The sequence below is a fragment of the Trichosurus vulpecula genome, chromosome 8, assembly GCF_011100635.1.
Source record: "Trichosurus vulpecula isolate mTriVul1 chromosome 8, mTriVul1.pri, whole genome shotgun sequence".
Taxonomy (NCBI): Eukaryota; Metazoa; Chordata; class Mammalia; order Diprotodontia; family Phalangeridae; genus Trichosurus; species Trichosurus vulpecula.
Window position 1 is genome coordinate 167,878,389 of NC_050580.1, and position 22,632 is coordinate 167,901,020.

Consider the following 22,632-nt stretch of genomic DNA (forward strand, 5'->3'; position numbering starts at 1 on the left):
AATGCCTTGTATGTTTATTAGCTGTGTGACCCTGAGCAAGACAGTTACCTGCTGTCTGCCTCAGTTTCCTCAACTGTAAAATGGAGATGATAATAGTACTTACCTCACAGGGTTGTTGTAAGGATCAAGTGAGATATAATATTTGTAAAAGTACTTAGAACAGTGTCTGGCTCATAGCGAGTACTACTTCCCTTCCCTTTACTCTCCATATTTTCATGTAAACACATCAGCAACTATGAAGGTAAAATTTGAACATATTTGCAACTTTCCCATTGTTACCTTTTAAAAATTATCAGTGAGAATGCAGGGAACTCTGGATCTTATGGCTGATCTAAAACTGACTTTAACTAAAATGTTAGCAGCTTTTTGATTCCCTAAAATTTCATGGATCAGGAGCAAAATTCATAACCCAATGAGCTCTCTTTTTCTTTATTGTGGCTACTCACACTATGTTTTCCTTCTAACTTTCTTATGGCATTAGACACTCTGTTTTAAATAACTCTTTTGATTGCTAATCTATTTATTTTAATTACATCTCAAAGACTATCAAGAGATAAGAAGACTCTTTTTAAACAAAAAACTAGCTAAAAACTAGATTAAAAAAACTATATATCAAGAGATAAGAAGACCCTCTTTTTAAACAAAAAACTAAATTACTTCACCAATTTTATAAAAGATATATTTCAGATGGCTAATAAGATTAAAGGAAAAAAGAGAGTAGGAATATTTTAGCCATTGCTTATTAGCATCAAAGCAGTGCTATCCCTCCCCAACATTAAATGGAGAACAGAAGAAAGTTAAGCAGGGGGACCGCTTGGAGGATCTCAGTACCTTTTTAGATACTTCTGAGTTGGGTCGTCACAGTGAATTCATTATTTTGTCTGATATTCTGTGAATTCTCCAGATCAGATATACCGATATTCAAATGCAAGAACAAGTATGAGTCCTAAAAGTCAAATGTAAGTTATTTAGGGAATAGCTTCCTGTTCCCCTCCACTGGTACAGATAGCCAAGGACTATGTATAAATGTTAATGCATTCAATTTGATTCAATAAACATTTATTAAACACCTATAAGGTACAGTTAAATAAAATATTCTTTAAAAAAAGAAGATAAGACAAAAACCAAAGATTATTTGGTAAGAGGAGATGAAATTTCTTATTTTGATGGAATGGTTTAAGTCAGGGATTCTTAACCTTTCTTGTGTCCTAGACCCCTTTGTCAGTCTGGAGAAGCCTATGAACCCCTTCTCCAAATAATGTTTTGAAATGCATGAAATATACTCCATTAGATTACATGGGAAATCAATAATATTGAAATATAATTGTCAAAACATTAGGAAAAAAAAGTTCATGGACCCCAAGCTAGAACACTTGAGATTAAGTGAACCATAAGCATTGAGTATTAGGATGATTCCATTAGCAATGAATTTGGTGAAGTACCTCTAAATGACTCTGAGGTTAATAGAAATGGCTATCTATTAAATTATGTATCTGAAATGTCAAGATGGAATTATTTAAAAACAGCCACCCTGCTCTTACAGTTTTTAACATCCTATCATCCACTAAATGCAAAGTATCTATAAAGCAACACAGTAACCATTGTCAAAATTATGTTATTTTACCTAGATCATTATTCTTTGTGATAGCAGCTGCTACCCTGGTTCTTGGCCCTTGTTTTGTAAACTGGTATCCAAACTTGAGAATCATTGAATTCTCCTCAAGCATCTGGGCAATTTCCATTTCTACAGCTGTTCCCAACTGCTGTCTCTGGTTTGTGAACAGACATACAAACACATGTACGTACACAGAGAAGACATACCAGGAAAGAAAGGGAAACATTTACTTTCATAAGATATAATTAAAATTGCTAACAAGCTTAATGAAAAAAGAGGAGATTTAAAAGGATAAAGGCAAAAAAAATCAATTTGTAGCAGTCTACTCGGATGAAGAAGACTCTGCTTTGGACCATCAGAGTCATCCTCATCAGTAGGAAGTTTAAAAGTGAAGATCAATTAACATGTGTTTGCCACCTGACCTCCTAATCTTTCCAGATGGAAGGAACTAGGGAAATCATATATGAAGAAGGAAAAAGAGAAATGGGAAGAAAATTAAAACCAAGGCTAATATTTGGTGCTTCTTGTATTCCACTGAATGTTGTAAGGAAGGCAGCACGGTGTAATGGAAGGAGCTTTGGCCTTGGAGAGAGGAGATCTGAGGTCTAATGCTTGCTTTGGTGCTAACCTAATTATGTGACCTTAAGCAAATTGCTTTACCTTTTGGTAGAATGATGAGGTTGGACCAGATGTTCACTAAGATCTTTTTGTTTTAACATGGATAAACAATCAAATGGAGTTTTCAAAAATTAAATGACTTTAAATTAACTAAACTAATAATTGAATGTGTCTCCCAGGACTGCAAACTGGAAAAATCAGTAATATTAAACTGCACCAATCGGTCAGTTCGACCTCTTCCTAAAGTACAAGTCTGATCATGTCACCCCAGAAATGTTAAGAGGCCCCCTGTTGCCTCAAGAGAAAAATACAAACTTCCCTGCTTGGCATCGAAACCCGTTCATGATCTAGCTTCAGCCTACCTTTTCATGCTTATTGAACATTCCTCCCTTTCACATGCTCTACATTCCATGCAGACTGGCCTACTTCCCCCAAATTCAGCATTACAGCTTCCACCTCCGTGCCTTTGTACAGGGTGTCCTCCGTGCCTAGAATGCATTGTCCTCTTATCTTTGTCTTCTAGAAGCCCTAGCTTTCTTCAAGGTTCAATTTAGGTAATAATAATAATATCGGTCTGTCATGTAATATCAATCTCATGTAATCATGTAATTCTGATAATAATCATAATAATAATAATAGCATTTACGTGGCATGCTAAGGTTTGCAAAGTGCTTCACAAATATCATCTCATTTTATCCTCATGATAACCCTGGGAGGTAGATGCTATTTATTATTCTCATTTTACAGATGAGGAAACTGAGGTAGACGGGTGAAATGGTTTGTCCAAGGTCACCTAACTAGCTAGTATATGAGGACAGATTTGAATCAAGGTGTCACTGACCCCAGTCCAACACTCCAAGATGCTCACTGATTCTCCTTCATAGTTATTGATCTTTCCCTCAAATGATTTTCTATTTCTCTGGCAATTGGCATGTTGTATTTCCTAGTACAATGAAAGCTTCTTGAAGGCAGGGATTAATTTTCATTTTGTCTTTGTAGGTCCAGGACTTTTGTGTGTCTTGCACAGAGTAGGTATCTAATAAGCGCCTTTAGTTTGGATACATAAACTAAAGGTCACAATTATAATCTGATTACTTTCTGATTACTTGTTACAATTGGTTGCAAGTCCAAATGAATTACCTAATTGGACATCACAGTAATTCCTCAATTTTTAGAAAAATTATGAACATTTTTTGGATTAAATTAAGGGGAAACATTTTTAATATGGAAGCACAAGGTACCTAGTGATGAATTAGAGGGAGGAAGTTAAAATTAGGAATTTTTTAAAACTAAGGGATACGGGCTGTTTTTTAAAAACCGAAACAAATAATAAAGAGCCTGCCTAGCGGTCAGGGGGTGTGCGTGCGTGCGTGCGTGCGTATGTGTGTGTGTGAAAAGCATTACAACTGCATTCCTCTCCTCTAGCAGTTAAAGGTTACTGGATTTGTTTAAATTTATTTGTAGTTAAGTTTTCTCAACATTGCTAAAGAGCTCTAGAAGCAGTTTTTGAAAACACCACAAGATGGAGACATTACTCTATAAAACATGACTACTCACTAAAAACTTTCTAGATCTATAGATTTTTTTTTCTAGTCTGAAAAGGTTCTCCTTCCCACCCCCCACTGTATCCACTCTCTCTTTGTAGCGTAAATGCTTTTCTACCAACTTCTTTCAAAGCTTTGTTTATTTGCTCATATTTTTCATCTACAGGATTATTGTTTCACAAGGAGGATAGTGTTAAATAATTTAGGTTACCAACACTAGGATTGCTTTACTGCTATTCTATGCAAATCCATTGCCATTGATCTGAGTATTCCATCTGGGCAATATGCCACTTTATGTTTACATGGTGCCATACAGTTTAATAAACACTTTCACATCCATTATATCATTTGATTTTCCCAACAACCCTGCGAGGTAGTCAGGATAGGTATTATTATTATTATTTAAGTAAACAGTCTCAGAAAAGGTGTGTGACCTGACCAAGGTCAAACAGCTAACAAAAGGCAGGGCTGAGACACACATCTAGATTTTCTGATTTCAAATTTAGACTGGGGGAAATCATGCTGCCTCTTAATTTACATAAAAAACTACTGGGACTTTCCCATCAAAAGTATTTTGTTTGGAAGTTTTTTGGGGGGGATTATTAAAATGAGATTTTATCATGGCACATAATCCTTTCTCCCTTTGGTTTCATATTCTTGGCTCTGCCATGTAATTGACCTTGGGCAATTAATTTAATCTGAGCTTCAGTTCCTTAATCTATAAAATGCGGGTGATAATAGTACCTGCAATACTTCATAGAGTTGTCAGGAGTAAGGTTTTTTGTAAAGAGGAAAGTGTAATATGAAGGTAAACTCATTTTTTAGAAAGGTCCCACCTCCTACCCTTAAATTTACATGCAAGTCCTTTCATGGAATCGTGGGATAGAGTGCTGGGCCTGGAATCAGGAAGACTTGAGTTCAAATCCGGACTCGGACACTTTCTAGTTGGGTGTTTCTGGCTGAGTCGCTTACTTGCTTGTCTGCCTCAGTTTCCTCAATTGTAAAATGAGGCTAATAACACCTCCCTGGATTGTTGTGAAGATCAAATGAGATAATATTTGTAAAGTGCTTAGCTAAATTAGTCAATTAATCTGTCAATGTGTGTTTCCTTTTTAAAAGATCATCCAGTTTAATACTATTATTTTCAGGTGAAGAAACTGAGACCCTGAAATGAGCAAGGACTTGTCCACGGGTCATCTAAGTAGCTGAACTGGGACCCCAATCCAGGTCCTCCAATTCCAAACCACAGCTATTCCCACTTTTACTACATTGTTTGTTTGACTCACTGTAAGTTTGACTAACCTGTTATGTGCTTCTGTGAATTTTCTATTTTTCATAAGTGATACCTGACGGAATTATAATTAGCAGAGCTTTACTGACAACCTCTTGTTTATCTGGTGCCTCATCTTTGAAGGGCTCTTGGTCATCACCCAATGGATTCTCAGTAGGCAAGCACTCTGGTACCTTTGTCTGTTACTTACCATGCTATATTAGTTTCAGCTCCCAATTGTGCCTTTGGAACAAAGTTATAATGGAGCACAAGCTCTAATTCTGGATTTCTGCCTCCTATTGACTTAAGCTAAGCTCTTCAACTAAACCAGCAACGCTCTTTCCCTCTTCTTGTCATAAGGAGAGAGAAGTACAGCAGGGAAGTCAAATATAAGAATTTATTAAATCCATTCCAGGGTGACTTAAGATGATCTTAAGGTTAGTGACTTGAGAGGCAGTAGGTTGCATGTTCATATTTTCAAAGATCAAAACTAATTAAAATTTTCAAGGGTCCAGATTATTAGGTAGATTTTAAGAAGGTGGAACTTCTACAAGTGGGGATTTGGGGGTATGGATTCTGGAATGGGGTTTCGAAATGACCTAACCCACGTCACAAGCAAAAATGCATATACAATTTGAAATAAGCAGGTCTCAGTTCTCTTAGTAATGTTTCTCTAGGGTTTTGAAAAAACCTCTCCCTAAACTTTTCATTACTTCCTAATTGTTCTCAGCTTGTTCCATTTAAACATATGGCTATTCTACCTCTTCCTTAACCTCCTTTCTTGGTATTCTTAATAGCCCCCATCTTTCCCCTTTGTCCCAGGTATCCAGCAACAAACAAAACATGGCTATATGTGGGCCAGTGTAGCAGTTTCTAGGGAGAAGTACCCATGGGATGTCCCTAGCTCACAGTCCTGAATGTGGCCAGATAGAATCTGAGAAATCGGTTCCATGGGCATACAGGGGAAGTAAATTGGAATTGGGCTAGGGGGTGAGGAGGTCCAATCTCAGTCCTAGAGATGTGACAGGTACATAAGAAGGATGGTTCTGCCTTACCTATCCTCTTTTCTTCTTTATTATTTTTTTTAAATTAATCCCAATCCCTCTTAATCTTAGTGCCTTCCTTCTGTTAATTATTTCCTATTTCTCCTGTACATAGATTGTCTGAAAATATTTATTTCCTTGTCTCCCCCATTAGACTGTGAGCAGGGATTGTCTTTTTCTTCTTTTTCCATCCCTAGCATTTAAATGTTCCTTTACTGGCTGTCTGAACTTAGGATAGGGACCTTTATGGCTGTTGTCACTCTGCCTGAACAACCTCTCCTCCTCAAGATGTGGCAGGTGACTGATTATAGCCAGCCATATGAAGGAAATTAGGAGAATTGATGGAGGAATTGGTTGGGGTGTCAGCATGGGTGACTGCATTAGGCCTGATGGTTTGCACTTGCTCACCCTAGAACATGGTTTCTATCCATGGTGGACATGTTGGCAATATTTTACAAGAAAGAAGAAGCATTTTTTTAAAATGGTATCTGAGTCCCCAGGTATGGCAATTTTCTTTCTCTTTCTTGATTGAGGAAGGATTGGAAAAGTCAGGGAGAAGTTGGGCTGGGCTCAGAGTCTGGAGCCCTTTGTTTAGGAAAAAAATGATACCAATGGCTGCCCACTACTCCAGTGTATCAACTTTGTTTCCTCAGATGCTTGCCCTAATCCTAGACTAGTGAGTTTTCTCTCTCCACAGCATGGATAAGCTTTGGGCCACAACTCTCTCTTTCTCTGCATAGCAGAAGTAGTTGTGGTGTACGAAGAGATTCTTGAGCTTACCTGGTTGTCTATCTTGATCTCGGTCAGGGTCTCGTTTTCTTTCAGGGCGTCCACCAGTGCCAGAATCCCAGTTCCAGTGATAAAGTTGGACTCAATATTTAGACTTTTCAATGTCTTGTTTACTTTTAACATATCTGCAAAAGCCTGAACACACAGGGAAGAAGACTCCATGAGCATTTCTGAAGGTTTCTGGGCAGAACCACTCAGCATACTGAACAGAGACATTTGGTAACTACTTAATCAAAAAAAAAAAATCCGGGTCCTAATAACCTATTCCCCAAGTAGAATGCTATATAAGTCTCTGGGGCCTTGAGTGGTCTGGAAATGAGAGCTTCTTTATAGCAAGGAAGATCAATTCTTTTTTTTTTTTTTGCTTGATTATACATATTTATTTAATATATTTAGTTTTCAGCATTGATTTTCACAAAAGTTTGAATTACAAATTTTTTCCCCATTTCTACCCTCCCCCCACTCCAAGATGGCGTGTATTCTGGTTGCCCCATTCCCCAGTCAGCCCTCCCGTCTGTCACCCCACTCCCCTCCCATCCCCCTTTCCCTTCTTCTCTTGTAGGGCAAGATAAATTTTTATGCCCCATTGCCTGTGTATCTTATTTCCTAGTTGCATGAAAAAACTTTTTTTGTTGTTGTTGTTTTTGAACATCTGTTTTTAAAACTTTGAGTTCCAAATTCTCTCCCCTCTTCCCTCTCCACCCACCCTCCCTAAGAAGGCAAGCAATTCAACCTAGGCCACATGTGTATCATTATGTAAAACCCTTCCACAATACTCATGTTGTGAAAGATTAACTATGTTTTGCTCCTTCCTAACCTATCCCCCTTTATTGAATTTTCTCCCTTGACCCTGTCCCTTTTCGAAAATGTTTGTTTTTTATTACCTCCTTCCCCCGTCTGCCCTCCCTCCTATCGTCCCCCCTTTTTTATCTTCTAAGGAAAATCAATTCTAAAGACTCTTTAGAGCTACCTACCTCTATCTCCCCCTCCCACTCCTTCTACTTTCTTTTCTGTCTTGTCTTTCTCTATTAGAATAAAAGCTCTTTGAGGACAGGGACTGTTTTTCTGCTTGTATCTGTATCCCTAGTACTTACCTTAGTACCTGCCACATAATAAGTATTTAATATAATAAATGCTTATTGACTGATTTATTTATGGAACTTAGTGCCCATGCTCAGCAAAGTTTCCTTATGATTTGCCTGTATGATTTCTCCTAAAGTGTTTAAAAATTCTGGTTGTTTGATATCTCCTGGTAGTTGACATCCAGTTAACTCAAATTTTTTTCCCCATAAGATCACAACTAATATGTGTTTCATTTTGTTTTTAGGGGTAAGGCAGGGCAATTGGGGTTAAGTGACTTGCCCAAGGTCACACAGCTAGTAAGTGTGTCAAGTGTCAGGTCCTCCTGACTCCAGGGGCGGTACTCTACTCACCGTGCCACCTAGCTGCCCCTCTAATGTGTGTTAATGTGTCTTTACTTACTGTGCAGAGGATCCCTTACCTGTATTAAGAATACCTAACAGGGGGCGACTAGGTGGTACGGTGGTAGAGCACCCGGACTCTGGAATCAGGAGGATCTGAGTTCAAATCCAGCCTCAGACACTTAATAGTTGTGCAATCCTGGGCAAGTCATTTAACCCTGATTACATCCCTCCCCCCACTCCCCAAATAAAGAATACTTAATAGGAAAAAAGATGTTATAAAGGTTGTCCCAAAAATCTTAGTGCAGTTATAAGCAGTAACCGCTTGAGACTTTTGCTCTGAGACTCTTGGGACATCCTGTATCTGTTTCTAATGAGTTGGGTTTTTCAAGTTAGATTTTTAAGAGTGTTACTTACAATTGCAACAGGGTCATTGCTGCGGGTGGCAGCCAGGCTGAACTTTTTCACGTGGGTGTTGGTCTCTAGAGCCTTTGCAAACTCCTTTAGGGTTGGAATTGGAATATTCTGTGATAGGAAGAGATTTAAGGCCATTAGACAGGCATCCTGAATTATAGACTCCTGACTTACAAAAGGTCCCATTCATCTAAAGGGATAATTTTCAATGGTCCATTTGTCCTCTATTACTCTTCATTCTGGATGGGGACCAAGTTTTTAGTTTGAATGGACTGTATCAACCCTTTGACCTAATGATGCCTCCTTTCTATCACATATCACTTAAATACAGCCTATCACACTTCCTTTCTTCTCAATTAGGGGGTTCTATATCTACCACTTCCACTGCTTAAAGTTGGAAAGGACCCTAGGGCCATCTAGTCCAATCCATTCCTGAAAAAAAAATTTCCTCTAAAACAATAGCCAATCAATGGGCCTCTAGCCTTCCTCTACTATGGAGGAACTTGCTTTGTCTTTGAATAGCTCTAATTGTAAGGGAGTTTTTCCTTACATCAAGCTTAAATCTGCTTATTTATAACTTCTACAAGCTGTTCCTATTTCTGTTTTCTGATGTCAGGGAAAACAGGTCTCATCCCCTTTTCCACAGAATAGTCCTTCAAGTTCTTAAGGGCAAGTAGAATTTCCCTCCTTAGTCTTCTCTTCTTTAGGCTATATATCCTAATTCCCTTAATCAACCAAGGAAGGAATCAGGACTAACTGAATACCAAACTTAGGAAGGGGTAAGCTATAAAACTGGGACCTCATATGGCATCCTAGTTGCCCACTTCTGGACATACTCCAGCTTATCATTATCTAGGCATTAAACCATGAGTGGCTAGAAACAAATACAGAACTCTGGATTTGGTCTTCCCAGGATTAGAATATGGTAGGAGTATCACTCCCTCATTCCTAGAAGCTAGATGTTTTCTTAATGAAACTTAAGATAGCATTCTACCCTCCCAGAACATCTATTTGTTACAAATATATTTTCTTTAATTCATTCTTTCTTTGCTTCCCAATCTTGCCCATTTATCTCAAGGAAAAACCTTTCTCCTTCTACCCCTGTTTTCTCTTTTTTCCTTCTCTTCATTCCATTTGTGAAGCCCCAAATGATCTTAAACAAGGCCACAAATGCAACATAGATAATTAAGCATCCGTTATACCCACTGTGTATAAAGTACTGTGATAGGTGCTGGGGTTTAATGAAAAGCTTAAGTGTGGTGCTAATGATACAGCTATAACAAGGAAAAGGGAAGCTATAAATTTTTCCATAACATTGAGCATTATAAAGAACCAGTAACATCAACCTCTAAAATCCTTATAATTGCCCAGAAGTCCCTTTTAGAAGAGCCACAAAAATTTCTCACTTCATCTTCCTATAATTAAGCCTATTTTTCCTCAGGCACTAGCCTTTAAGACAAATACAACACTGAAATTTACTGTTTTTCAGTTTTATCCAATTTAAATTACTAATACTTTGACAATATTGTCCCCTACTACTTTTCATTGCCAATGTATAGTATTTAGCTACATTGTGAATTAAATTGTCTTTTATGGAATGGTATGAGATGTTAATAACCTATATTAACATTATTTCTATAGAGAAATATATTCTGCATTCCAAATAATCAAATAATGCACAAATTTTTGGAAAATAATACATTTATAAGCTGGGGACTGCCCACTGACTGGAATATATTAGGTGCTTAATAGTTGTTTACTAATCTTCCTACTATTAAATATTTGTATTGACAACTGTATTTCTAGCTTCCATTTGTTTAAAGTTTCAGAATGCAAGTCTCTACTTGTCCTCAAAATGTCAAATCCCCATTGGTCTTATAGATGTATTTCTGAGCTCCATTACCTAGAATGAATGGGACCCTCCAAGATTGTCTAGATAGAAATATAGGTTGGGTTTTTTTTTCATTTACGGATAAGAGGGTATTTTAAAATCAGGAAAAATTTGACCAAACTCTCCAAAAAGCAATGTGCTTTACTGAAATATGGTGATAATGAATGAAGATTTTAGGATCATAAATTTAGAGCTGGAAGGGCTTTTGAGCCCAACTCTCTCATTTTCCAGATAATGAAACTGAAGTCCAGTGAGGTTAAACAATCAGTACAAGGTCACACAGACCAGAAATGGGACTTGAGTCTGAATTGTTGAAGGGGTTGGATAAGAGAGCCTCTGAGGTCCTTTCCAGCTCTGTGCGTAGAACTATCTATCACCCTCTGAGTCCAAATCCATTACTCTTTTCACTGTACCGCACTCTGGGTTGTCAGGAAAATTGTTTTAATTACTAATAACATCATGTGCATCTATAGCCCTGCTAGGGCACTAGGGACTGTTGCCTTCAATTATTTACACTTTTATTTGTCCCATAACTGTTTCTTAGTCCTCATTAATACAAATTTCCTACATCCAGCCACCATTTGCCTCCCAAACAAGTTTTGGGCCAAATGTGGGAATCTGTTTTGCTTGACTATGCATGTTTTTAATATGCATGTTTTGTTTCTCTTGCTTTCTTGGTAGAGGGTGGGAAAACAGGAGAAAAGAGAAGACGGATCTTCATTTGAAAAAAATGTTTAATTAAAAAAAACAAACCCAAGCTTTTGGCCACAGAAAAAAATGTAAGTGGGAGGAACCTATACTAAACCTACACTTATTAGTGTAGAAGTGACCCTATGACTTGAAAGACTAAGCTCTGATTGGCCTTACCATAGTGGAAAAGCTCTATGTAGGGGGCTGAAGATGGATGTCTGGGAACTAGCCTAGTGAAATGTAGAAAGATTCATTACCAGAAAGTTGGTCACCAGGTGATTAATTTTTCAGACACTCATGAGATATTAAGGAGCTTTGATCTTCATTGATGGAGGAAGTAACCTCACTAATTAAATTATGGAGTTTTTTTAAGTAGCAAAGAAACGTGGAAGATAGAGATAGATATGTCCAAATGAGGCTCTATTAGTACAAAATTCCTGCATGCGATCTTAACGTCACATATTTATCCAGTGGGCATTCTTTGGACAAGCTTCTTTTAGAATTAGAATAGAGGAATCTGGGAGAAGAAGAAGACCCAGTGAGTGAAAAGTAATGAGGAGCTGAACTAGGAGAGGGCTTCAGGATGGGAGAGGAAGGAGGAGAATGGATAGCAAAGATGTGGAGATAGAATCAACAAGCCTTGGCAACCTATTAGATTTAGGGCTTAATTTATTGTTGATTGTCTAGATTTAAAAGTAATAGAAGAAACAGCTAGGTGGCACAGTGGATAGAGTACTGCCCCTGGAGTCAGGAGAACCTGAGTTCAAATTGGACCTTAGACACAAATGACTCTGGGCAAGTCACTTAATCCTAATTGCCTTTCCCAAAAATGAAATAATGGAGAACATGTTAATCATGTAGATTAAATTAAAGGTATATCATTCATAATTGGTATTTTTGGAGACCTTGTTGTTAAACATTGACCAGCATATCACCTGAGTCAGAGCACATTCCCACTCACATAGTCTCACATTCACAAGGAGCTCACAGAGTAAGTTCAGCCTCTACTCTATGTAGACTATCACAATAGTCTCTCCTTCCCTCAAGTCTCTTCCCTTCCCAATCTTCCTCCACCCAGCTGCCAAATTAATATTTCTAAAGCATGTGTCATTCCATTCCTAAAAACACTCTACCCAAGAGTTTTTAACCTCTTTTGTGTCATGGACACTGGTAAAGCCTATGAACTCCTCAGAATTATATTTTTAAATGTGTAAAATTAAAAGGGAAACAGTTATATTAAATAGTTATAATTTTTTTTTAAAACCAGGTTCATGGATCCCAGGTTAAGAACCCGTTACAGAGGTTTTCTTTTGTCTTTAAGATAAAATATAAACTTCTCTATTTGGCATTTAAAGATCTTTACAATCTGGTTAAACTTTACAATTGGGTTAGACTTTCAAAAAGTCTACAAATCTGGTCAAACTCGTGTATTTGCTATTCTTATGGGACATTCCATCTGCTATTCCTTTGTTTTTGGGATACATAGGTAGTCTCCCATGCCTGGAATGAATTCTCTCCTCACCTCTGCCTCTTGGAATTTGGGCATCCTCTAAGGGACTAATTTTGTTCCCCCAGGTGGCATGTACCCTCACCCTCTCTCCTCCCCAAATAATTTCAAATTTACTTTGGTATATTGGTATTTATATTTATATATTGGTATTTATATAGATATATGTATAATTTATATTGGTATAATAGCTAGTGCTTATAGAGTACCTTAATGTTAGAAAAGAACTTTAAAATATTATCTCATTGAATCCTTGACAATAATTCTGGGAGGTAGGTGCTATTATCATCCCCATTTTACAGATGAGGAAACTGAGGCAGAGAGCAGCTAAGTGACTTACCCAGGGTCAGTACAACTAGTGAGTGTCTGGGACAGGATCTGGCCTCAGGTCTCACTGAGTCCAAATCCAGGGCTCTATTCACCAACGTGCTTATGACTTCCTGGCATAGGGGATACCATGCTGGTCTCTGACACATTAGCTTGTGTGACCCTGGGCAAGTCATTTAATCTCTGTGTCCCAGGCAGCTGCCTAAAAGTGTAATTACAGAAGTTACCCATCTGCATTAATGAAGGGAGTTTCCTTATAGGGGGTTATCTACACCAAAGAAATTAGATGTTCAAACTAAAAAAGATACAGATTTATTTTTACTAAAGTCTATAAAAATGTCATTTCCCCACAATAGAGTATATGTTCATTGAGGGTAGAGACACTTTCACTTTTGTCTGGGTATCTCCAGAGCCTACTAACATTATCCTAGGCACAGAGTTATTGTTTAACAAAGTTCATGAATTGAATCAGGCACACATGTCTAATATATTCATTTGTTATGCTTGACTGTATCTATTTGTTGGGGAAGGGGAGTCGGTAGGAAGTGACAATGAATTTTAATGGAAAAAATAAAACTTTTTTTTTAAAGAACTGAATGAAGAAAAGGCAAGAGTCAAGGATGATTGCAAGGCTGAAAAGTAGTTCCTTCTTGGAAGGATAGCAGTATAGAGTAGTGGAAAGAATATTGGCTTGGAAATCAGGAGGCTCTGAGCTCAAATCTTACCTCTGATACTTATTTATGTTCCCCTGGGAAAGTCATTTAACTTCACTGGGCCTTGCTTTCTTCATTTGTAAAATGAAGGAATTGAACTAGGGTCAGGGGTGGCAAACTTGAGGCCACATGGGGCCCTCTAGGTCCTCAAGTGTGGCCCTTAGTCAAAGGGCCTCAGGTTCCCCACCCCTGAACTAGGGGAGGTCCCTTCCAGACCCTGGTTCTATCATCCTTATGGTGACAGCCTCAACAAAAGCAGGAAGTTCAGAGGAGGGATAGTATTTGGGGAAAATAAATTCAGCTCCATTTGGACTTGTTGAGTGTGAGACGTCTATGGAACATCCTGTTAGAATTATAAATCAGGTAGTTTGAAATGCAGGATTAGAGAACAGGAGAGTAATTAGGCCTATATATATACTGATTTGGCAGTCATCTATGTAAGATGTCCTCATACCCCAATTTTATCAGTTAAAATCCTTCCCTTCCTAGAGGGCCCAAGAGACCCTTTGGATTTGGGGTAAGAAGGATAGATAATACCTCTGGTCCAGAGTACAATGCTTGAACTCTTCCTGGTCCAAACCTAAAACCCTGGGATTTGACTATCTCTATGCTGACCTCCCAAAGAGGAAGGACTGGCTTACTCTTGTTAATGAGAACACTCACACTGGCATACTTTGTACTCTACTGAATTGTGTTCTCTCACTCACTCAGTGGGGATGTTTAGGTTCCCTGGGGTCTAACTCTCATGTGAACCTGAATAACTTAGGCTAAGAATGGAGTCACCATCTGGATAAACACATGTTTTAAGTTCCTTCTACATTAAACTCAAGGACTGAGACTTCTTTCAAGGTACAGTGGGGACCACATCCTCCTTTTCATCATTTTACCAGCACATCTCACAGCACAGGGAAAATAAGAGACATTCTAAATAACTGTAAAGTGATAAGCAAGCAGGTAACTGGTTCTCTCCAGCACCTTTCCAGCCCTTACTGATGCAATCAAGTGGCTCCTACTGTAATTAAATACCTTAATGTTGTTGAGGTTAACTTCCTGAAGGCTGGGATCATTGGCTTTCAGCTGCTGCAAACTAACTTCCACATTCGTGGGATTGGGTGGTTCCTCAAATATTGGCTTGACCTTTTCACCTTTGACCACATCTAAAACACAAGTTAATATTGTTGTAGAATTCAAGTTCTATTCAATCACGCATGATAGAATAATTTTCAGTCAAAGATGGTTTCCCAAAGTGTCATTTCTATCATGGATTTCCAAAACCATAAAATCTAATATTAAAAATAATCAGTTTTATTGGACAAGCAAGTGAATTATATAGCTTTACTAATGATTATTTAATTCTACCCGGTACTTATAACTTGGTGTTTCTCAGCTTTGGTAGTTATGTCCAGGACTCAGGTATAGAAAGTGATCAGGTTCCTGAGCCTATCACGAAAACAACCACATCAGAACTGCTCAGAAATACTACGATGGAGGAACCAACTTAGATTTAGGTTTTGCGGTCTACTTTATGAGTGACTGCTTATACAGAACCAAATGTGCAGATGGCCATTTGGCATAGTACCTTCCCAAAACAACACTTCTGCATGATGACTGACATGTTGCCGTACAGGGATATAGCAAACACATAGATGTATATGCATGTGCATAGATGCACACACATACAACAATATACATAAGTATATATGCACATGTATATACGCATGTTGTGGTTATGTTTATGTATATTACACACACATAATGGTAATATGTGTGTAAGTATGTATGTATACATACATATGTATATATGTGTATATGTATATATACATGCATACACACACGCAGTTGATCCTCAGCTTTCGTGGGATTGATGTTCCTAGAAAATGGTGCAACAGTACAAAACGTGAACGTTGATACATTGAACCTATGGGAAATAGGGGGCTAGGCTCCTACAACCACCAAAAACTGCAATCTTTCACTAGAGATTGCTGAAAATACACTTTTCTGCACACAATTCTTTATAATAAAACATTAATTCTGATAATATATACTTTTCCTAACACAGTAACTCTGAAATAACCCATAAAATATAATACACGAAATAAAGTTGGTGACATGCCAAACAATTTTTTCTTGTAATTCCCTGGAATTCTGTGGCCCTTTGTGCTACCATCTCAATTAAAACCCCCCAAAAACATTTGTTTCAGACAATATTCACTTTTCCTAACACCTAAAATCTAAGGTACCATAAATATTGCACAGCAAATAAAATTCTTAAAACAAAAACATTTTTTAATCTGAATCTTACCTTCCACTGCGTCAGATGGCAGTATGAGGGCATTGTACTGTATATTATACTGCTAGGAGCCTCTCTATCTTGGCTGCCCTTTGAAAACCAAGGGAGAGGCTGCTGAAGATGTGGAGACTGGCAAGGTCTCGACATCACCTCAAACACTTTGTCTTTCATGGGTGATAGATGGCATTGGAGACTGCGAATGACACACCAGCTTGAAATAATATGACAGCAGTGTCTGCTTTGTGCACCATTTGAGATCCTTAAAGGGTCTCAGAGCATGGGAGCGTAGAAGAGGAGAGCTGACTTTTAACCTTGAAGTTGCGATTGATGAAGGGATTGGTAGCTTCAGTGTCTCTAGACAGCTAGTCACCTGTGCCAAGCCACTCTTCAGGGTTGGAAAGTATGAGTAGCACAATCATTTTTCTCCCTATGGTATATAATTGTGAGTGTACACAGCTGCCAACACAGAAGTGAACATGAGGATGCTAATGAAATTGTGTGAATGCTTGCGAAAGTTAAACATGCAAATGTCAAGGATTGAGTATAATTGTATATACATAAACACAACCTTACATATGGCATGCACTTTTATTCATGGCTTATGATAGAAAAAGAAATGGCATTTATTCTCCTCACGGTTCAAATTTTCAGTTTCTTCCTCCTTTCCTTTAGCCCCTGTCTGAAGTGCTGGGGCCCAATGGTAAAAGAAATGATAACTAGGAGGGGAAAATTGGAAGAGTCCTAGGACTTCAGCTGTTTTTATCACTTCAGGAATGTGGGTAGAGACGAATAAGCCCTAAAGAAATCTAATGTTGGCAGAGCTAAAAATGAAAAAAAAAAGTACATGGAGACGATTCAGTGCGTCATAGGGCATTTTTATTTCTCGATTTGCTCATGTCCCTGGCAATGGCTTATAAGCTAAACCTGAATACCCATGGGCCTACTACTTTCCTAAACCAACCTAGAATATCTACTCTTCTCGTACCAGTGTGGTAAAATCCACTGGCTGCTGATCAATGGCTATGGATTCCCCATCCCAAGGCTACATCCGAAGTACAAGAAGTATTCAAGTAAGGTTAAGCAAACATGCCAAACTTCTAGCAAAAGGGCCATGGAAAGGCTGAAATGAGGCCTCCTCATTCATGCCTGGGGATTAGCATGGCACAATTAGTAGAAATATAAGAGAATATTCAGCGGTGGGATTCAAATGAATTAACAACTGGTTCTTGGAGCCAAGGTCCCGCCCCCGCTGCTAACGTGGTGGGTACAGCCTCCGCCACCCCAACCGTTGGATGAACTCAACCTAAAATTAGGTACTGGTTCTGCCAAACTGGTATTAACTGGCTGAATCCCATCACTGAATATGATATCCTAGCTTCCCATATAATTTCCAAGGTTTTCCACTCCTTTATGAAGAAAGAATAGCACATTTTTCTGGTTAATTTCCAAACATCCACATGGATCTTTATTTTGAATGTTTGAAGAGTTTGTGTTCTTTCCCCAATTCTCTTTCCTCCTCCATTCCCTGTCCCTGGCCCTATCTTCAAATATGTCATCTATAAGAATACAAGAAAAGAGGGTTTTGTGGTTGATTCTAATACTCATTTTAAGCAGCTAGGAAATAATCAGATTACTTTTTAAAGCACAGAAACTAAAATTGAATGGAGAAAGTTATGCTTACTCTCTGCAAACTATGGTTTACTATCCTGTTAGCCTGCCAAACTTTACATTTTCTTCTTTTGAGTACTGTTATATCATTCAAATTGTTCAAGCTTTACCCATAAGACATACTCTAAGGATTTTGTTTTTAATGGGCAAAGGCTAACAGTATGTTTTACCTAAATATTTGGTATGTTCCTAGTTGGTCACACAAATTAGACTCTGCTTAAAAAATAACGTTTGTATGTAAGCATTTGCATGAGTGCGAGTACTTCAAATCCAATTTAAAATTCAGAAGTTAGAAATAAAGAGGAGCGATGAATCTATTTAACTTAACAAAGGGCCAGAAAACTAAATTTTTCAAATGAAGACCATAGATTTCAATACAAATATGCAACAGCAAATTAAAAAAAAACCTGAAAAAATTACTAAATTTATTATTTGCATTTTTGTAAATTACTTGATTATAATCTTATGCACAATACTTGATGTAATAAAACCTACTTTCATTTTTATAATAATAGTTAGCATTTACATAGTGCCTTAAGGTTTGCAAGAATTATCTCATTTGATTTTCAGGATAACCCAGAGAGGTAGGTGTTATCATTATCCTCATCATACACATGATGAACCTGAGGCAGACAAAGGTTATATGGTTTGCCCATGGTCATCCAGCTAGTAAGTATCTGCCATAGATTTGAACTCAGGTCTTCCAGATTACAGGGCAGCTAGGCGGCACAATGGATAGAGCACCAGGCCTGGAGTCAGGAAGACCTGAGTTCAATTCCAGCGTCAGACACTTACTAGCTGTGTGACCCCGGGCAAGTCACTTAACCCCATTTGCCTCACTTTCCTTGTATGTAAAATGAGCTGGAGAAATAAATGGCAAACCATTTCAGTGTCTTTGCCAAGAAAACTCCAAATGGGGTCACTCTTCTCAGGAAGTCGGACACAACTGAAAAACGACTAAACAAACTTCCAGACTGCAAGTACTGCACTGTTTCCCTAGCTTTAAAAAGGATATAAAGCTTCCTTCCTAATTAGTCTTTCCTTTCCCCCATCACCGACTTTTCTAATAAAACACCTTAAACACCAAATACCAACCTCTGGGTCTTATGTTTATATCTGCAAATTCCTCTCAATCCATCTCCACGGTCTACAGCTTCCCCCAGGCTCTGTCTCAGTGTTCCCCACTTTCTTATCTTTCCTGATAATGTTTCCCTTCATGACTGGATAATTTTTACAGTACTTTAAATTAGAGCCTGCTTATAAGAGTTGCATCTGCCCTTAAGCCTGGTTTCTTAACATGGTAGGTATGATAATTAAAGGAAAGCAAGACATTAAACAGAATCTAAAAGTCTCTGTTAGTGAAGGAAAACCACATATAAACAGGAACGGGAATCAGAAATTTACAGGGAAAGGGCTTGGGTGGTAACATATTACAATTGCAACATTAAGGTTTTTGACAACCATGTAATACTGGACATTTTGGCACATACTATGGAACTGCTGATTGAGAAATCTAAATTTACTGGCAGCCAAGACATTTCACAACCTTTGCAATTTCTCCCCTTTTCCCCCTTTACTTACTTCTTGGAGGGCTTTTGCCACTATCGTTACTGGGGACTTCTTCAGTAAACCGTGGATTATTGACTAAATTGTGAACTCCAAGAACAGCTTAAAAAAAAAAAACAAAGAGAAGTTGTTAGCATGATAGATACTATTTTAGAATCCCAAATTTTTAATCTGTTTCTTGGGGAAACGAGTTCTCATGCATAGTATTCCTATTACCCAGACACTCATTTTTTCTTCTATAAGTCAGTCAATAAACATTTATTAAGTGCCTACTTTTGTGCTATGCCCTGGGGATACAGAGATAAAAATGAAACAGTCCCTGCAGGAAGCTTACATTCTACTGAAGAAGCTTGCCCAGATGCTTGGCAGATGTTATAATAATAGTAGTAACTGATATTTATATAGCAGTTTAATGTTATACACATTAACTCCTCTGATACAACAACTCTGAAGTAGGTGGCATCCTTATCCCCATTTTACAGATGTGTAAACTGAGGCTCAGAGACATTAAGTGACTTTCTCAGTCACTTAAGTGTCTGAGGTGGGAAAGCTCAGTCTTCCTGACTCCCAAGTCTAGAATTCTATCTAAACCCTGGTTTCTAACCTCCAAGTTCCATGGAGTTGAGATGGATCAGAAGTGCTCCTCTTAATGGAGAATCTCAAAGCCCATGTTTTCTGTTGCAGTAATGAAGAATTTGATAGGTGCAGGTAATAAGTGCCCCTCATTCTGCTTACTCCATTCTTGGATCACACTACCTATTTATTTAACCCTGCTTCTCAGAATTCCTAGCTCTCTTCAAGGCTCATGTTAGGTGTCATCTGCTATGAGAAAAAGTGTTCTGGGTGCCCTTAGTTATCAGCCTCTTTCCCTTCTCAAATTACAATATTTTTACTGATTTGTGCATAAGTTACATCCCTTCAGGAGAATATAAGTTCCTTAGGGACTTACATTCTTCATCGCATGGCTATCCTTTAATGATCATATCTACCCTTTTAAGAAACTGATTGGCCTTAGGGGCAGAAGCAACTCTATAGCAAGCTCTAATTGTTTTCATCTTTGCATCTCCAAAGCCTGACACAGTGTCTTATACAGGGTAGATAGAAGCTACTTAGAAGGATCAGAATTTAAGAATACCTTGAAGGAAAAAGCACATTTTTGCATCAATGGACATATCTGGTCCTTCAAGTGTTCATAAATGTTTGTTCAAATGAAAAGAAAATATCTAATGTGAGGGCTTCTTCTCCAAAAGTACACATGAATTCATATTGGTAATTGATCATAATAGACTATGTAGTCATGGTTACCTACTTAGGCTCCTTAGAGTCTAGGAAGACCCAGGTACTTAGCTCAACAAAGCTCTTAACCAGAATAGGGAAATCTCTGATCCATAATAGGGGCTGTAGGAACCTCTAATATATTTTCAGAAGCCTCAAAGAGTAGAAGAAAACTGATTTCCAGCCTCCAAGTTCCATGGAGTTGAGATGGATCAGAAGTGCTCCTCTTAATGGAGAATCTCAAAACCCACGTTTGCTGTTGCAGTAATGAAGAATTTGGGAGGTACAGGTATTAATGCTTATTCAAAGCTGCTAGAGCTATATAAACGGTTCCTGAATCCTACATCTCACTCTTTCCTTTGTCCCGGGGACCTGACATTAAGAAATGGGGACAGACTCAATCATTCTCTCCTTTCCATGTTGCCTTCCACGTGGAGGAAAAAGAAATTTAGTGTTCTCTGAAATATATCTGGAACACTCACGTCTGAATACAAGTCAGAACTACAGGACCCCTGTCCCTTTGGCATTTCCTTCTGTGTAATACCCATGTAAGGAGCATTCTCCCTCTACTAATGCAGGCCACAACCCCGCTAAATTTTAGGAAGTGAATTTCTGTGGTTGAAAAAAAAATCTATGGCTTGGAGAGTAACCTTCTGGTAGTGATTCTCTCTGAACTTAGCTAGACTGGTCTTTGGATGACAGACACAGACTGGACCCATTCTCAATGACTGTCCAGTTGGGTAGGACCTGACAAAACTTGTACTCTGATGTTATAGACTTCAAGAACCCCAGAGGTCATTTTTATATTGAGATTAAGACTTTAGAGTAAGACTTTAGTGCAGGAAAATACACAGCAATCATAATAATAATAATAATAATAACTAGCATTTATACAGTGCTTTTATGCTTGCAAAGCACTTAACAGATATATCTCATTTGATCTTCACAACAACCCTGGGAGGTAGGTGCTATTATCATCCCTATTTTATAGATGAGAAAACTGAGGCAGACAGATGGATGTTAAGTGACTTGCCCAGGGTCACACAGCTAATAAATGTCTGAAGCTTCATTCGAACTCTGGTCTTCCTTCCTCCCAGGTCTAGCATCTATCAGCAATGCTACCTTGTTGTTCAGTCCTGTTTGACTCTTCCTGACTCCATTATGGGTTTGGTTTGGTTTGGTTTTTCCCCAAAGATACTGCCGTGGTTTGCTATTTCCTTCTCCAGTGGATTAAGGCAAATAGAATCAGTGACTTATGCAGGGTCACACAGCTAGTAAGTGTCTGAGGCTAGATTTGGTCTTCCAGACTCCAGGCCCAGCACTCTAGCTGCCTCAGTATTATAATAACAATAATGAAAATGGGTAAATACCTACCTACTTGGAGAGGCAGTGTGGTGTAATGGATAGAGAATCAAGATGATCTAAATTTAAGTACCACTTCTGACATATACTGCCTATAAAACTCTGGGCAAGTTAATACGTAGCTCTCAGTGGATAAAGCACTGGGTTTGGATTTAGGAAGATCTGAGTTCAAATCCAGCCTCAGATATCTACTTGCTATGCAACCCTGCACAAGTCACTTAAAACTCTACCTTAGTTTCCTTATCTGTAAAATGAGAGGGTCAGCTTCTAAGGTTTCTTTCAGCTCTTAAGCTATTATCCCGTAAGTAATTATGTTCATATTTAGCTTAATCTCAGTATTCCAGACAACTTTTTCAGACCAGAAATTGCAGAGTAATTACCGATGAGCATGGGCCGAGGGAGTTTTCTCCCTGGGAACTCCCTACACTGAGGAAATGACGGGTCATAAGTCTGGACGCAAAACAAAAAAGTCCCTACACCTCACAGGTTCACCGTTAGGCTCAAATGAGACAAGATATGTAAATTACTCCACCAGCTTTAAAGCATTCTATAAATGTCAGATGTCGTTAAGATACTAAAAGGATATTGACACATGTCACATTATTCCAAGGCTTGTGGTCTAATACTTA

The 22,632-nt window shown here is 38.3% G+C and overlaps 1 protein-coding gene across 1 annotated transcript in view; it reads right to left on the reverse strand.

The window, feature by feature from the left end:
• The window catches only part of TMOD2 (tropomodulin 2), a 53,029-nt gene that overhangs the window by 10,858 nt on the left and 19,539 nt on the right, over window positions 1–22,632 (reverse strand). The window contains exons 5-9 of the mRNA XM_036735108.1: window positions 19,382–19,468; window positions 14,869–14,999; window positions 8,718–8,825; window positions 6,871–7,014; window positions 1,625–1,769 (exon numbers count right to left, since the gene is read on the reverse strand). Of these exons, the coding sequence (XP_036591003.1) occupies window positions 1,625–1,769; window positions 6,871–7,014; window positions 8,718–8,825; window positions 14,869–14,999; window positions 19,382–19,468 (615 nt within the window). The remainder of the gene's footprint in view (window positions 1–1,624; window positions 1,770–6,870; window positions 7,015–8,717; window positions 8,826–14,868; window positions 15,000–19,381; window positions 19,469–22,632) is intronic.